This window comes from Diabrotica undecimpunctata, chromosome 4 (assembly GCF_040954645.1).
Source record: "Diabrotica undecimpunctata isolate CICGRU chromosome 4, icDiaUnde3, whole genome shotgun sequence".
NCBI lineage: Eukaryota > Metazoa > Arthropoda > Insecta > Coleoptera > Chrysomelidae > Diabrotica > Diabrotica undecimpunctata.
The window spans coordinates 49766585-49785843 of NC_092806.1; the positions used below are offsets into that span (position 1 = coordinate 49766585).

General features: G+C 32.1%; 1 protein-coding gene across 3 annotated transcripts in view; it reads left to right on the forward strand.

Annotated features, from left to right (window-relative positions):
* The window catches only part of LOC140439498 (acid sphingomyelinase-like phosphodiesterase 3b), a 672376-nt gene that overhangs the window by 309362 nt on the left and 343755 nt on the right, over positions 1-19259 (forward strand). The window contains exons 1-2 of one of the 3 annotated variants that reach the window (XM_072529448.1): positions 11271-11394; positions 13021-13186. In XM_072529448.1, the coding sequence (XP_072385549.1) occupies positions 13074-13186 (113 nt within the window). In that variant the 5' untranslated portion in view covers positions 11271-11394; positions 13021-13073. Of the gene's footprint in view, positions 1-11270; positions 11395-13020; positions 13187-19259 lie in introns of those variants that run through there. The other 2 variants (XM_072529447.1, XM_072529446.1) reach the window with 2 other exon arrangements.

The following is a 19259-nucleotide window of genomic DNA, read 5'->3' on the forward strand; positions in this document are numbered from 1 at the left end:
TATTATAGAAATATACAACAAGTAAATATTACAAGAAAATTTATTTCATTTTTATTATTTATTTTGTGCCTGAGAGGCCTCATCCGTGTTCGTGTGTTTGTGTAATTTTATTTGGTTTCCTGAAAAATATTGGACTTGTATCCTGATTTAGATATTAGATCTCAAATATAACATGCAAGATTAGCATTTAACAAAATAAGAACCTTATTATTTATCTAGTTATTAAATAAATCAACGCTGACCTTTCGATTACTGATATATTTACTCAATTATCTTAATATAACTGTAAAATCTGGATACTCAAAGTTATAAAAGAGGTATTTATAAAAGATTCTTGAAAACATCCAGGATGGATCATGTACCCAATGATTAGATTCTTCAAAGGCTCGATAAAGGAGAAAGTCGATTTGTAACATAAAATAGAAAGTATTTAGACATTGGCTATATTATAAAAAGCAGTACTGCAAAGCTTCTAAAGTTGATTATAGAAGGAAAAATGAAGCAAATAGAGAATAGTGAACTGTTTTTATTAATCTAATTTATTGTTTTTATTTAATATTAAAGGTTCTACACTTATAACTTATAACACTTATAAGTTTATTTACAGTCTTTATTTGTACAACATAACTAATTTATTTACACTTAATAATTATATAATTTATCTAGCATTACATTTTAAAAACTCGACGCAATGTTCAAAAACTAACTCTTCTGTTTACAACAAAATTCCTCTTTAAATATAAAGTTCCGGAATTGCCGCGATTCCCCATCGAAGAGCCCAGAAGGTCGCTCATACTGGTTTTATTCGGCCTGCTTCTGGAAATTTCAAATCGAGGGTGACTCATCAGAATTCAGGTAAACAGGTCTTTCAACTGAGCGCCGAAATAACTAGAATAGAAAAGATATTAGTAATAAATATATTTACAGTTTTGAGTCATATGATGTGTCATTATCTATCGTAACAATAGAAACAGTATTCAACTTTGAACCTAAATATCGTATTTACACCTAAATAAGTATTATGAGATGTAAGGAAATAAAAGCTTGTTTTTTCTTTTAAGTACAAGGAAGAAAATTTAAAAAATTAAAACATGCTGTTTCTGTTCACCCCATTGGGTGTGGTGAATAGAAACACACACTGTTTTCCAACTATGTTTCAACTGTAGAACCTGTGGGTCTTATAGAAACAGTCAGCACTGTCATTGGGTAAAAAGAAGAACACTTGTTTTGATAAAAAAACTATGTTATGTAAATACCAAATTATAAATGACCAAATATCAAATTACAAATGACAAAATTAATCATTGCTAGTCAAGCGAATTTAATTATTAGATGGTAAAGTTTCTGAGATCATCAAGGAAACTAATGCCTGTTTTCATACGAGAGAAGGAAGACTTAGATGCTTCAATTGTCGGCATGAGTTTCTTCATTGCATCGTCTTTTAGGAAAAAGTACTTTTCTTCAGTTGTTAACAATGTGTTGTTAAAAATTGATTTCTTGTAGAAAATTGGAATATAATCATTGAGTCCAAGGCGAGAGATTTTGCTAATGTACATTCAAAATACATTTTTAATTTTCTCATATACTTTCACAATTGCAAAGTCATTAATCTGGAGGTTACTGTCAAGTTCTTAAGCATAGTTTGCCATATCAGATTTTTCGGATTCAGATAGAAAAAGTTCTGCATCACTATCTTGAAGGGAGTACTCTGACTCTTCTTCAGATGATTAATTAGCATTTTTATTGAAGTTATACTTCCATACGCGCGCTCCACTTTGAAAATTTGTACGGGAGTGAATCGGTGAAATCATTACATATGTAAGATAATGAGTACGAGAGAGACAGAAGATATATTTTCTCTCTCTTCCTCTATCGAGTATAAAAATGTTCCTTTTGTATATATATTTAATATTATATATTATATATATATATATATATATATATATATATATATATATATATATATATATATATATATATGTATATATAATATAATATTTATTAATATTATTATTTATGTGATATGTTTTGTATTATTTATTAAATGTTCATAATTATTTCAGTCTTTTGTTTTTCAAAATAATAATCTCAATAAATTGCTGTATGATCAAGAACTGTCAATTTTGAAATACGTTTGTGTCATGTCTAATTGGCAAATGTTTTACGTGTTTGGTTCATGCGCTGGTGTATGTGAGTTCCAATCCCAATATGAATTTACTTTTTTATTTTTGAAATATTTAAAAACCAGACGTTCATTTTATTAAATATATTATGTAATATACGCAAAAATGCTAAATTTTAAAATAGAATGAAAATTCACAACATAATCCGAGTTGTTGGTTTTTAAAGTTATACTTCGAACGCGCGTTCGACTTTGGAAATTTGCACGGGAGTGAATCGGAAATTTGCACGGGAGTAACAAGCCTCGTTAGACATGTTACTCATACTTACTACTACATATTGTTAAATATGTTAAATAATATTGTATTTGTCAATGTCAGATAAATTGACAGTTGTATCACCAAACAATATTTTTTTTATTAATATTGTTATCATGATAAATTAAACATATGCGTAAGTAAGTTATGTATATTGTAATTTTTAAATACTTATGAATATTGCATTTTAATTTAAATTGTATTATTATATTGAATTATGTTGCAGTGTATTGTATTGTATTTTTATATTAATAACAAAATAAACAATGAATTTTACTGCAGAGTAAGTGTAAATTTTTTTTAATTTAATTCCTTTTATACATATATGAAAATAAAAATATATATTTTCATCAAAATATTGATTTAATCCTTTATTCACTTACTATACTTCTATTACAGGTCAAATGTTTATATACAGCAAACGATGCACCATATACCTTTTTACCTAATTCTTTTTCTCTTTCTGCTCTCTCTTACCTATAGCATTACATCTGTAATGATTGTGCAGATTGACACTCATATAAATTTGTAACGACGAATGCGTGTATAGAAGTATAACTTCTACCGGCAGTCCCACTGGACTGCCACACCCGTTTTTTTTTACTTTTCTATATTTGTTTTTTGACCTGCTTGTTATATAATTTTTAGACGTACTAGAACTCCCATTGTCAGTGTATGTACTAGCACCATCGGTAGATTCGACCTAAACTGGATCTTCTGGAATTAGAAAATCTGCCACAGAAATACTTTTTTCAGGCTCAAGAGAAACGTTTTTTGCGAGGTTTAGTTCTGGTTGTTTAAAAGCTTTCAGGAATTTCGTGAAAGAGCCGTCAATAGCAGCGACAGGAGTTGTGGCTGTTGAAGTTATAGCTTCTGAGTCAACTAAAGATGGTAACATCTTAAGTATTTTATTGCGACAAAGAGGCACAATACCACATTTTCTAAAACCAGCAATTATGTTGTCTGATTTAATTGCTTCACATAGTTTTTTTAGTAAACTAGGGAGCTTAATCTTTTGCGTAGTAGCTTAATATCTCCCAGGTCCTTCTTTCCAATCAGCAGCAATTGCCCACTATGCCCATCACCCAATTTTCATTGGCTGAATGCTACATCTACAGGCTGTATTAGATGTGTCGAGTTTGCTGATAGAAATATGAAATCAACATTCTTCTCTGAACACGTTTGTATATCAAGTGACAGGTCTAGCTAAGTTGTCGCCGATTAAGTATTTTTTACCGTCATATTGTCTCAGAAATGGAAGTATGATGGTTTCGATATAATCTAAAAACAGAAGTTGTCAAACCAACCACTTTTGGTCCTATTATACCTAGACCCCTCAGGACCGCCCTCCTCCAACTTTCATACAAGTTTAGGGCTTTATACACTACATAAGTTGGCAAAATTTGACCATCAGCAGTAGCAGAAAACAACACTGATATGGAGCTTTTAGTAGAATTCATCAGCTTTTCAGGATATTTACATCCTCGTTTAGCTACTATTTTACTTCTACCTGGATCATGAGAAAAGTTAGTTTCGTCATAATTGATTATTTTCGATGGATGAATGTTAACAAGTTCTACTCGAAGTCTGTCAAAGTATTCATTAATTATTTTCGGAGAGATGGCTGCTATGGCTCGTTTTATGTTTTGGCATAATCGGAATGACAAGCTAGCCTGGTGCCTTTTCAAGAAGGAGTAGACAAACTTCCGACCAGGTAAATTGTCTTTAAATTGCTTTATGGTCTTGCTTTGGCGATCAAGCGAATCTTTAATTAAAAGTATTACAGTAAACGACTCAATGGGTCTTCAGTGAAAGCGGTTTGCTCCCCCCTCTTTTTTAGCTCATTACTTTTTCTGAAATGTCTATAGTAAACACCATAGTTGATGCCATATTTACTTTCTGCTTTCCTGAGGCTAAGACGATTGGCTATCTCTGCTACAGCTTTCTGAAGAACCTCTGGATCTTGTATTTGCTTACGATTCACAGGTTTGTAATTCCTTGGCATGCTGAAAGTAAACAAGTATATTATATATTTTGTCAAGTATAATAGGTATCATCAATTAATATCATATTTCATTTCTATTTATCACTAATAAAACAAAAAAATTAGGTGTTTTTGGATTTGTAGGGTGAATAGAAACAGCTGTTTACTGTGTTTCTATTGACCCCACACATCTTAAATATGTGATATAGCCTCAAATACCATTCTGATAATATAAAAGCGTATTATTTATATATTCTTAAAGTATGTTATTCTTTTTATAACAGGTATATAACACTATAGAAATAGTAGAAACCAAAAACATGATAGGATATAGTGATTACATGTAAAGTTTAGAAGATATCTGCTTAAATATCTGCTTAAATCAAAACGTATTATTCTTGTAATAAATCTGACTCTTAATGCTGCCAACCACATAAACTTATTTTTCCCTTCAAATTTAAAGTGTTATTAACTTTCAACCAGAAATTTACCCCTTTACCACTACTTTTACCCTCTGAAATGTGACATACAGCTATTTTGTAAGTTTTACTACTATTCGCCCCACTATTTCTATTCTTCCATTCTACGGTACTTTCTTTGACAGGTCACTATGGATATTACACTGCTGGAGTCTAGTCTTCGAAACCTATAGCATGAAATTTCCATTTATTACCGTTTTCGTGGAAGCATTTTCCTAGCGTGACATCGTCTGTAATGTGAAATTTCAATTCTTTTTTAGAGATTTTTAGGCATATTTCAAATGCCTTATATTTCTTACCAAAGCTAAAAATTAAAATTTCTTGTTATAAATTTAAAAAAAGGGGCTCTAGCAATAAAAATTTTACTACGACTGGTCAATATAGTTTATGAATTGCATTGATCTTATTTGAGAATCGTAAAAAATGGCAAAAATCGCGCAACGTTTATTTATTGAACAGATTTATAAAAACTAACAACATTTACGGCAAAATACACAAATTTCATACAAAAGTTGCACTCTTTACCTTTAAAACGCATTTTGATTTTTGTCGGTAGGACACTCTGACTAAAAGACATCAAATTTTTACCGTCGAGTTGATACAGATTTTATTTAAAATTGATTTCGCGCGCGTAACTGACTTTCAACATCACAGGTCGCTTTAACCGTTTTTTCCGAAACAACTTTTCATTCTACACAAAACTGCTAATTATTATCTTTGTTTAAAATTATCTCAGCTATATTTTTTATTTAAAATATTTTTTATTGCCGTGTATAGATTCTTTGTTAATCGATTTTTTACCCTGCGAGAGGGCTTTACGGGGGGAGCCGATTGGGTAAGAGTGGTAAACTTTTTTGTATAATTTTTGTGGTCGCACAATTGACATTCTCAGCAAATTAGTTTGTTCGTATGATTTTAAAAGGTGAAATCTCTGACTATTCAACTATATAATAAGATTGGGCTGGTTTAAACTCACAATCACTATTTAAAAGCTGCACAACATAGACTTTAATTTCCATATTTTTAGGCAATCTCTAATGAAAATTGTGCCATAAGAAGAAAATTTTAAATATCTTCATGAAATCTATTTTGGTTATTAAAACTGCATCCATATGATGACTTATGACATATTTCTTGTTTAAAATTGTACAATAGAACGGCTTCATATTTTTATATAAAACTAAAAATATAAAATATAATTGTATTTCATTATTAAACAAAGACTAACCTCTTAAAAGAAGTAATTGGAAAATAAAAATTCTAAAAATAAAAAATTTGGTTGTAGTTATTTTAATGTTACATAAATTTTACTTTAAGTCATGAAAGTTTTATTGCTTTTTGTTATATTTACAAACTTAAAACTGAATGAAAAGAAAATATAACTGACGTTCGTAAAGATAAAACAAACTAACTAGTGATTAAAAGACACGATATTGTTATAATGAAGTTTAATCTTTATTGACGTACTTATCAAAGGAATGAATATAATTTAAAATGCGAAAAGAATTTTTTAATAAAATATACAATAAGGTTTTGTTCGTCAGTGTGTTTAATAAACGAACCCACATTTGTATTTTACCACTTGGACAGCACAATTAAAGATATTATCTCACTATTAAACTTTAAATCATATTTGTTTTCTTTTTTATGTTAATATAACTACAGAACTGTCGCTCAGATAACCAATCGGGATGGAAGAAACGCATTTACATCACTGTGAATGATCTTTCGGATCTATTGTTTACACCCTGGCAAAAAAAATTAAACTAAGAGCTAACGCGTTCTACAGACGTTCCGGCTAAGACGACTGGCAGCATAGAGTCCGACCTACAATGCGACCGGTCGTGCGGCCAGTAATATGCTGCTTTTACGTTGGCTGGATCTCTGGACAGGCTTTCTACAATATTTTTTCTTTTTAATTACGAGATAGATCTTACGGAGGTAGCCGTTGCTCTGTACATGTATAGTCATATAATAAAACAAGGAAAAAATATTTGTTAAACCACATTTTTAAATAGTCCTACACAACACAAACTATACAATACACGTATAGATTTCTGTCTTGCCTCATTTTGGCTGTCCGTCGTGCGGGTTGTTCCATAAGAATACATACTAACTTTGATCGCAACGATAGACTGGCTGGAAGCTGGTCGTATCGATGAAATGTGGCAGATGCATGTAAAATTGGCCTGATTCGTCCAGCCGCAATCCTGGCTGTGGCCGTAGTCGCCCCAGTAGTAAGGTAAGTCCAATATAAAGTTCTGGGAGAGAGTTTCTACCGCTAAATGCGGACGGGTCGAAAATAATTTCATTTAGAGACAAATTAGAAACATAGGTTTATAATTTTAGGCTGTAAATTAAAAAAAATATTTATGTTGGTTAAGATTTAAAGGTAATTTAACTACAGAAGCAATATGTATAAAATAGTATCGAGTTTGTATTTAATAACAAAAGTTTGGTATGATTAGGTGCTGTTCTTACCTGGTGCTTGTAAAAATAAACTTCTAATCCTCAGAATGTTTAATAGCCTTTGTCCAACTTTAACTAAATTTCAACTATCAACAAAAAATATTCTTTTGATTTTTTCGAGTTGAAATACTATACCATTTTGGTATTGTACTTATTACTGGTATTACTTCTTCTCTTTTAGCAATGTTTATTAGCTTTATAAAAATTGATGTATACAATTTTTATCGTCTATTTCTAAAATTTGGGATACAATGTTTTTATAACGCCATGTGCAACTTGCAAATGAGTAGATTACAATATTGGCACAAAGACATTTTTTTTTTTCGGTGAATACTTAAAATTCTTTAGTAAGTATTGTAAATTTAAGTGGTGATTTTAATAGAATTTGATACAATCTTTGTTTTTTGGAAAACATTGTAGAATTTAATCATTATTTGGGTAAATATGCAAAACTAGTGAAACCATGGCAACAGCACTTACATCAGTGTTATACTCCCACCTAACATTATTAGTAGCGCCGTCGCCATTACGAATGGCTGGGCCCATGCAAATCACTCTTCCCACCTGTTCTATTCCACTTACGCAACTGTTTGTGGTATATACTCAGGCGTTAGCTGTTAATACTTAAAATCTAAATGATTCTGTTATTTAGACTAGAAGAAGCTATTTTATCAGATCTACCTATGAATCCCTACGGCAAAAGATGTTTTCTGGTGCTTATAGTAGCCTGTAAATATACCTGTGCAAATGCGTAGTGTTTCATTGTTCAAACTAACGGAATATTATAGCTCCGTAGAAGTATTTTTAATCTTTGCCTTAGTGGTAAGGCTAAACTTTTCAATAACTGCAGTTTTTGCTGCGTATCACCAATTATTTTGTATTAATTTTTTTTTCAATGATCATTCTTAACCTTGAAGGGTATCTGGAATATCGCACAATTTTTGCAAATAATTGTAAAAGATATTTATGGCAATAAAAATCTTGCCTGAAATTATAGGCCTCGCCCGAGCAACGATGGATAAAATGTATAAAAAGTTTAGGTGACCCGGGTTCGGCTCCAAAGTCGTATCAGTTAAGCTAGCTATACATCGCTCCCATATAAAACATACAAAGTTTATTAGAAAGGTGCTCTTATGGCTCTCTAGGCTCATTCAAAGGAATATCCAAGTTTTCATGTTTTCGTGTATAATATCATTAGAGAGAAAATTTTGCCGGCTATTTTTCGACTGGTAAGTCACGAGACGTCAGTCGAGTGATTTTGACAAAATTTCATAAGCAAAAATTGGCAAACGGCAACAAACTTGAATAAAACCAGAAGACAATATTGCCGGTAATTATTTTCTCTCGAATGATATTCGACAAGATTATGTCACGAGACAATTAATGCACCATATCACCGAAACATAATCTTTATTTATTTGTTAACAATATTAAATGCACAGTTATTATAAGCTATAGTAGTTTGCCTATTATTTTCTACCAAAGGTTGATTTTGTGTATTATTGACCTGTAGCATTTGAGAACTCGAAGGTCCAGCTTTATTTGTTATTCTGAGATTTTCGATCAACTTCTGGTAGTGATGAATCCAGCTGCAGATATGGTTTTAGAGAGCTTGTATTTTAGTGACCCGTTAATATAATTAACTCCTGTTCATTAACACCTTGCTTCAACAAGACTGACACAGCTGAAGATCGATGAGAATGCTCATCGATCTTCAGCTGTGTCAGATAACTGTTTGTTATTTTATGTTTTTTTGTGTCTATTCCAATTTTCTCAGCTGAAATTTTTGTCCACTTAGATACGGTGTTAATTCCAAGTGGGCAGTTTTTGAACCAAGGTCTGTTTTTCCAGTTGGGGTGAACGGTAGGAAAGAGTCTGTCTGATAAAATATTTGGTCCCCTTTTTTCCATTAATTTAAAAAATAATCTAACTAATCTTAAATTCTGCTTATGCATAAATAATCTAACCAGCGATTTTCTGCCTGGAAAGCTTTTCGAACCGCCTTAATTTGTTTTGGAAAAATGCTGTTTTATTCAATTTATCCCGTAAATTCTTCCATAACATCAAATTATGATCCCATTGCCGCTTCAAGCAAGTTTAAATGAGCAAAGATGAAAAAACTTTTTTTTGTGCTCCATCGGGGATTTCCTCGTCGTAGCTTTGTAAGATTTTTAATAGTTCTTTTGTGGATAATGCTTTTGACTAAATTTTCTTTTTCCTTGAATACTTTGAAGCTGCCCCCGCTTGGTATCTCTGGCCAATCTTGTACATTTGAAAGATATATCTGTGAGAGGGTTGATTTTTATGCCGTCCTCCGTAAAAAAAATTTCTTGTACCATTTTTGCTGTACTATTCCCCATTGACATTACAGACGACTCTTTATAGTCTTCGCCATTGTCTTTTTTTCATGTTAAATGCATAATCCTCGAGAATTTTTGCTAGTTCCGTTATGGTAGTAGATCTTTCAAGCGTAAAATTTTTCACCCGTAGGAACTCCAAAAATTGCGTCCAAATAGAGCTTGTTCTCTGCCTGTTCAATGGGACATTTTCCGAAACCTATTTTTTCACCTGACTGGCATTCAAATCTTAATTTTTTTGTCTGGATTCATTATATTTGTCCAAAATTGATTACGCCTCAATGACATTTGTCAAACTGATAACAATAGAATTACCAGACACTTTCGTGACGGATCTGTCATAATTTTGTCGCTGAGAATGGCAGCTAATCTGAAAAGCTCAACGTAGGTGGCGCTTGTGTAGTGGAGGTCACGTCAACTCTTCAAATCAATTTACTTGTAAGTAAATATTGCGTTTATTTGGCTGTGTGAATTTAATTTTTGAAAATAAAATACCTCAATGTTGTGTTGTGCCTTTGTGCTCATCGAGAACATCAGGACACAGGTTTCCCAAAGATGTTCTGATGAAAAAAAAAATGAATTCTAGCAATAAGAAGGGATAAATATGTGCCGACAATAAATGCACGTAGTTGTTAAAATATTTGTTTTTCTGGAATATTTAGTTGCAGTCATATTTACTAAGAATTTAACAGGGAAAACCCTGTAGTTGTCTGTATGCCATAGATATAACATATTAAAATGAAGTAAAGACTTCTGTTGTATGTTTTTATATTAAATTAATTTAATATAGGTACTAACATACAAAAGAAATCACCACTGTTACGTTACATGACTGTATTAGCTCAAACCCAAATACAAATACTTCACAATAAAACTCAGATGAACATAAATATTTTTATTTTGGTCTAAGCTATAGAATTAAAACATTAAGAAGATAATTAATATAGTTTACCTTTCGATAAGGGCTTCCTTTTTTCCAGTAACTTTGGCATTCCTTCTCCTTAATTCGTTTTTTAACGCACAAACAGTCCAAGATCCGTATTTTTCGGCCATAATTTATTATTTATTAAATCGTAAACAAAAACACCATATACAAACTTCACGAACTGTCATAACGTTGACCATAGATAAACAATATTATATGACGTTGACCCCCAACTACACTAGCGCCGCCAAGCGGGAGCAACGGCGTACATAGCTGCCATTCATGGGCAGAAACACGGTTCGTAGACTTACTACGGTTGCCTCTTCCGACTGGGGTGGGGATGTTTGAGTTACGTCACCAGAGTACACAAGAATACAAAACCCATTTATTCGCGATTGAAACTGAATGTAGAGGGCAGGTCGATTGCAGTGCTGATTGGTTGAAGGGGAAGAATTACGTCACGAGAGTACAGTTTCGGGCTTAATGTTCATTGGTTAGGCAGAAGAGGCAACCGTAGTAAGTCTACGAACCATAGGGCAGAAAGGAGTGTTGTCAGTAGGAAACGTAGCGTTGCTTTGACGTTTGACGTATGACGTTTTATCAGTTAAAAATAGTGTAGTAAAATATTCATAATTATAATTTTTAAAAGCAAAAAGCTACAATAACGAAATAAGTACATTATTTAATGAAAGGTATAGTCCGAGTGGTTGGCTGCAACGTTCTGAACGTCTTTTCTTTGGAAGTGTGTAGTTTTTAATATCATATTGTTAGCTACAGCAAATTATGCTAATCGTAAACCATTATCGTTAGTGGTATCGTGTAAACTATGGGTGACAATCAGTTTGGATAATTTAAATTTTATAATAAATATATATCATAATACATTAGAAGTTGTTTACTTTATTGTAAATACATTATCTATTTTAACAATTGTTTTCGACCATAAACCTAGAGACTCTGGCTGTCCAGAACAAATAACACCTAGCACAGCACAATGTCTTATTCTCTTGCAGTGAACAGTTTCAAACAAACCATTAAAATATCAAGGTGTGTTTTACTTACTGTCAAAGAACTCAATGCTTTGGATTATTTTAAAGCTGTTGGATCAATTGATCAATCTAAAATGTCGTCTTTGAACGGTAGTAAGGATAACTTTAAGTACATCTTCTCACATATTGTCTTTTGGTAAGTGACCAGTCTCAAATATGTTGCTAAATAACTTAGTAAGAGCTTTCTTGTACCGCTAATAGCTTTAAACTTTCACCATGCAGTTCATCAGGTCTTTGTGATTTACCATCTTTAATTCGATTAGTGGCCATAGTTACTTTTTTGAGTGTTATTTCTAGACCATAAGGTTTGTCTATTTTAGTCGATCTTCTTGCCGTGTCTTTAAATAATTCTTGAATTCATTCTTTCCATTTTCTTAATTTATCTTCAATTATAGTCAAAATCTAGCCTTCGATGTCTACAACTATGCCTGTACTGCGTTATTTTCTGATGTTGTGTAAACTGTTTTATCATTTGTATTTAACTCTAATCTATAAATGGATGCCAAAATTCTTGATGGATTAAATCATACACTTATTAAGTTACGTTGTTTACACATAATATTACGTTACTTTACACACATAGTTTTCCAAGTACATGTACTGCACTTGGTTCAAACTGTAATCGTAAAGTATTACCTAGTACATCAAAGCATAAAGGTGTAAAAGGTTTCAGAGAAGTGAACACTTTATTGGGAGTTTTTGAACGGACACTGAACTTTTTGAGAGATTTTTCCTTATTTTCATTTCCTATGTTCACTCGAGACTTAGTAGAACTAATTGGATTTTTTACTATATTATATCATATCATTTTCCCTTTAGTAACCCTAGTTATGTTTTTTTTTTCTATTACACTGCGAATATGATTTTTTGACGCCTTTGTGAAAACTCTGAACAAAGATAAGGCACGAAAGCCGAAAGAGATACGACAGGGAGAAATGACAAGTAGTAGAAAAAAATAAGTTAGCTAGTCTTTATTCAAAAGAAGATATTTTTAGTTTTTCCGTTAATTTTTTAAAATAAATTACCCACTTATGGCACCAATAAATGATTTTTATAACAATAACTCAGCTATAAATATTGAAGATAGAAATCATTTTTACTTACTCCTGGGCATGATCAGCCAGCTATATGTGCTTATTAATATATGTAGTTTAAATAAATTTACAATAAATTCTTTACCAAGAATATAAATATCCCAGCTTTTGCAATTTATAAAAATACCCTTCACTTCTAATGTTCTTTTATTGCTATAATACGTACATTTTGACATCTGTCCGTACCATAAATTTGGTTTTTATAAAAATATATATTTTTTGTAGGCTGTTGGCGTCCTGATTACGAAGGCGGCAAGGGAAAAGGAGCTAAAAGACAAATGGGCAGATTCGGAGATTACAGCTGTGATTCTACGTGGGAGCTTATCGAATCAGCTGCTCAACTTATGACAACGCGTCACTATGACAACGTGGAGTTTGTTCTCTGGACAGGGTAAGACATATTCTTATTTATATAATATACACTAAAAGCATAAAGTATACAGTTGGTACAGTATAAATCCCGATTCATGTCATTACCTACATCAGAGATCCAAGTTGACATTGTTGCCAAGTTACAAAAAAATTCCTGAATTTATTTTAAATCAAATATTTCACATTAGTATTGCAGAGTTTTATTGTACAACCAAACAAATTAATACTCAATATAAATAAATAAAAAAAAAATAGAAATAGAAAATAATAAGTAACTAATAATCTTACGTTAAAAACAATTTGGGCCGCTTGTGAAGAATAAAGAAGTAAAATAGAATAAAAAAAACAATACTTTTTCATTACTTATTTAATTTAAAATGTTTTGTTACAACTAAATTTTCAAATATTAATTAATCGTTTTCTTTAGCTTTATTTAAGTTTCAGATTTATGATCGATAAATTACAATTATTATTGTGCATATGATAATTTTATACAATGTGTCTCAAAAAGGTATGTCATAAATTAAATCAAGCATTCCGGGGACAAAAATAAATTGATTGAATTCAACTTACCTTAGTACAAAAGTGTACACAAAAAAAGTTACAGCCCTTTGAAGTTACAAAATAAAAATTGTTTTTTTGCATTATCTCCTAAACTACTTGATATTTTATAATAAAAATAGACACGTTACTTTCTTGTTCTGAAAGCATTTTTCATACAAAAGAAAGAACAAAATGTAACCGCACAGAAAAATTTTAAGAGTGGTGTGCAGCCCTAAATCCCCCCATTTTTTACCTCCTATCATTTTTTCGAAAAACTAGTTTTTTCCTAGTTAGCCATAAAATTAGAATTAGTTTCGAAGGATACAATAATTACAAACAGTTCCATCAATAATAGTCAATAATTTGAAGCTATCATTTATTGTGTGAATAAGATTAATATTAAAAATTTTAATATTACAATGGCCTACACATTTCAGGAAATGGCAGATATGCATTTAACTTTGAATAAGTTGGATTAGATTAAATTATGATTTCAATATACTATCGGAAATATCGTAGGTAAATGTCAAGGAAATAGTGCAGCAGCTGCAAGGCGTTATGCAGTAAAATACCCCAATCGAAATACACCCGATAGACGAATATTTCGGATCATTGATCGTCGTTTACGGAAAACGGGTACATTCCAACCGCAAGTTGCTGGCAATAGTGGTCGTCCAATAATGGATGCAACTGATGAAGACATTTTAGAAATCACTGAAGACGTCCCTGGAACAAGTACAGGGGTAATAGCTGCTCTACTAAATGTTCCTCACGTAAGGGTTTGGAGGCGTTTGAAGGATCAGCTGCTTAAACCCTATCACTTAACAACGGTTCAAAAGTTATTGGTTAAAGATTATCCTGAAAGGATTGGATTTTGCGATTGTTTGTTAATGGAAAACACTCAAAATGTTAATTTTATTAGAAATATTTTGTGTACCGACGAGGCTACCTTCAGTAGAAATGGAATAACAAACCATCATAACGAGTACATTTGGGCCGACGAAAATCCTCACGCCAAAAAAAAAACGACTTATCACCAAAGAACTTTCAAAGTTAATGTTTGGGCAGGAATTGTGGATAACAATCTAATAGGCCCAGTATTTCTTACCAACAATGTAAATGGTTATAATTATTTGCAGTTCCTGGCAAACGATTTACAAGAGTATTTGGAAGATGTGAATATTGTAATAAGGCAAAATATGTGGTTTCTACAAGACAGCTCTCCACCGAATTACAGTAATGAAGTCCGGGAATACCTTTGTAGGCAGTATCCTGGTCGGTGGATTGGAAGGGGTCGTGACGCACCTATTTCTTGGCCACCCAGAAGTCCAGGTCTTAACCCCATGGACTTTTGCTTTTGGGGGTTTATAAAAGGGATCCGAGAAATCTCAGCCCACCTGCAACATCCACAGACAATTTTAGTCCAACTGCAGCCTCACTGGAATATCTAAATCCGCCAGCAGCATCTCCGGAAAATCCACTTCCCTCTACTTCTGAACCACAAGGAAGATTTCAACATCTATCTTCCTCAGAAACCGACCCGTTTGAGGATTCTGAAGAGTCCTATAGGCCTTCAGATGATCAGGATGTGATGAAAAATGCTCTTTCTGATAATAACAGTTCTGCGATTACTCTAGTGACAAAATTTGGCAAGCGATGCAGTCTACAAGATACAGTTTATTTTGTCAAATGGGGACCATTTACAGATTTACCTCTAAATTTTCATTTCTTCGGACAAACCGGTTAGAAAGTTAACAATTTAGATTTATCTCAACCTTACACTATCTACAAACAGTTTATTACTAATCCAATCATTGACATCATAGTAGAGGAAACTAACAGATACGCATATCAGATCATTCAATCGAAGCCACTGCTACCACGGTCTCTGTTGAAAACTTGGACAGATACTAACAGAGCAGAAATGAAAAAAATTCTAGCTATCTTGCTAATAATGGAGATTAATCAGCTACCAAAAATGCGCCTCTATTGGTAAAATGATGAAATGTACGCTAATAAGCGAATAAAAGAAATTATGAATCGCAACAGATTCGACCAGTTATTGAAATGCTTGCATTTTTGTAATAATAACGATCCACTAGCTAGCCAAGACAGACTCTAGAAAATAAAAGATGTTGTAAATCTTATTTGTCAACAGTTTAAGGAGACACTTGTTCCTGATCAGAAAGTCGTGATTGATGAGAGCATAGTACCATGGAGAGGCAGGTTGGTGTTTCGTCAATACTTACCAGCAAAAACACACAAATACGGAGTGAAACTCTATAAAATATGTACGACTGAAGGTTATACGTACGATTTGCATATTTAAGCAGGAAAAAATGATGCCACTATAGCAACTAACACGCAGGGACATACATATAATATATGCATGGAGTTAATGCAGGATCTTAAACATTCGAGAAGAATTTTGTTTATAGATAACTTCTATACAAGTGTCAAACTATGCGAGGACCTCTTAACCGAAGGAACATATGTCTATGGCACTTTACGGAGTAATAGGAAGGGGAATCCTAAAGATGTGTGCGCTTAAAACCTGAAAAAGGGACATATTTACGGCGAGCAGAACGAAAATGGGGTTCGTGTCTTGAAATGGGTAGATAAGCGGCAAGTAGTTATGATAAGTACTGTACCACATCAAACTGATCAACAGATTCCGAGTGGATGTAAAAACCGACAAGGTGAAGAAGTACTAAAACCCTCCGCTATCATAGATTACAATCAGACCAAAAAAGGAGTTGACATTTTAGATCAGATGTCTTCTTATTACACATGCCTCCTAAAAACTCTGAAGTGGTATAAGAAGGTTATTTTTAAGATTATTCTCGGAATATGTATTGTTAATGCATAGGTGATACATAGCTCTCACAACAAAGCTAAAAACAAACTTGACATGCTACGATTTAGAGAAAAACCTACACAACTTATACAACTTAAAAAAATACAAGGATTGCTATCCGATACAGAAAAAAATGCCACTGAAGAAATAAGAGTAGTGCATGATGTTCCGTGTAACAGGAGTCCCAGAAAACAAAGTAGAAGAAGCCATAGGCTAGGGAAATATGAAGGAAATGCGAGAAAAGGCAGAAAACGATGTTCTAATTGCTACAAAACGCTTAAGGATGAGAAAAGTAGGAAAATGGCATCGGCAAAAGCAAGTAAGATACTTACATTTTGCGAAGGCTGCAATAGACAGCCGGCATTATGTATTCCGTGTTTTAAGAAAATCCACGAATAGGCTAAGTAATCTGTATCAATAATGTTAGTAGAATTATTTATTATTTTTCGAGATTTGTTACTACAGCCACGGTAAGATGTAATAATAAAATGTGTTTTATTGCCTAAACATTATGTTATCTACTACCTTCATTTTTAAAAATAAATTATGTTTTGTAATATAAATTTAAGTTTAGTCAATAGTATTTTTCCCTTTACTTATATCATTGTTTTTGGAGAGAAAAACAAGACGTCCTAATGTTTAAGTTAAGTTTTTAAATCATTTTGAAACTTAAAATATACTTTTTTAGACTTGTGAAGTGTTTTTAGTGCTTACACCTTTCCTTTCCGAAAACCACGGTGAATCTAGACATATATACATCATTCCTGCAGCCGTCACTGCAGTATTATATTCCCCAGAATAAACTGTACAATTTTAGGTTGAATAAAATATGCACTAGACCGTGACCCACGGGTGGGCGCGCACGGCTCTTGGCAAGAAACGTTGTGACCCATCGGTGGGTCACATTGTTACGAAGTGTTAAATAAATATTCTTTTATCAGAATCCACCCGTATAATTACTATAACTACATAATTTTCTGAATTTTATTGTTGCAAGAAAAATTAATTTGAGATAAACACATTAAATAACTTTTAAACTATTTGACCTATTGACTGGAAATTTTGATCATATTTTAAGTACCACAAGATCCAACATTGCATTTAATATAAATTTTATAGGTACACCCTCAAAAAACTTATTAACATGTATAAAAAACCGAAATTGTTGACTTATTTTGCTACCCTAAGCAACAAATAAGGATAGGAACATTTAAAAAACCCCATTTTGAATGAAAGTTTCTTATTTTTAGATTTGTTTCAAATGCTTCACTTTTTGACGAAAAAAACGAAATTTTACCGTTTCTTGACTTTAATTTGTTAATAATTAATTAAGTCCAAAAAATTAATTGCAGGAAGCATATTACAGGTTTTTGTTACAGAAGTCCATACTACTCAAAACAACTGTCGTTTGCCTGGTCGCTTTAATTTCACAAATAGGGTACTTTTTTTTTTCCCTGGCCTATGAATCTATAGCTTTCATAAAGAACCATAATATATCTTTACTTAATAACAGGCGGTAACTGGTTTGTCTTTGGTTTCATGCGTGGAAGACAATGATGCTAGATAAAAAGTATTTGTTTTATCTTTACAATAAATTAAATTGTGTTTTAAAGTTCATGTAATTATAGGTCAACAGCATAGATCGCTGCATTTTTTTTCCGACCTTAAAGTAAGTTTAAATGTTCACAGATATTTCGGAATGCTGTAAATTGAAAAAAGGTAAAAGAAATAATAAATTAGACTTACTCACGATCAATTTAATTTAACTAATCGGACGACCGGTTTCGCTTTCTACAATATGCAAAGCATCTTCAGGTCACGATACAAAGTTAAAATGCTGAAAATAATAATCCCATATTAGGGTGTTCTCTAATAAAGATAAAACAAAGGTAGGTGATATAAATTATATAAATTACAGTAATTATGCCAATATTATATGTCTGTGGTTTTATAAATGAATAAAATGTTTAAGCAGACAAGGTAAGACCCACAAATTGGTAAAATAGTCTATTAAACTGTAATGAATTAATAAATAAACAAATAAATAAAACATTACTTACATGCCGGTACTCTATTAATTGATGGTTGAAAGAACATGGTTCAAACTATCTTGTATTTTTGATTGGAGAACTCAGGTCAACTATTGTAATTGTTTAACAGTGAACGGGGAAGTTCTTGAGGAGACAGATTTAATCCAATGAAGTAGAGATAGGTGAAATGTAATTGTTTGTTTGATGAAAGTAATGTTCTATACCATTAAGTTTTTTAAAGTTATTTATATTTATTCTGGAGATATATTAATGAAATGTGTGTTATTTATTGAGATTTTTATGTTTTGTTTTGGAAGGTGACAGTTGTAAGACAATGAATAAGAATGGATGTACAAATTGTGTGGGTGTGCAATTATATCAGCTTGTAGTTATCAAATTTCTTTGATAAAGTTGTTGCAATATGTGGCAAATTGTTGTAAAGTCCAAAAAATTTAATGTTAAAATTAAATTAAGACACTTTTATACACACAGAAACACACAGAAAACACTTAAAAAAACGGGGGACGAAACAGACATTTAATTTAAAAGGGGGAGGATTTTAAAAAGAACTACATTTCTTACTTGGAGACAATGAGTTTTTTATGTTATATATCAGATTTTAGAGGTAAACTTGACAAATGTAGGTTAAAGTGTGACAGTTC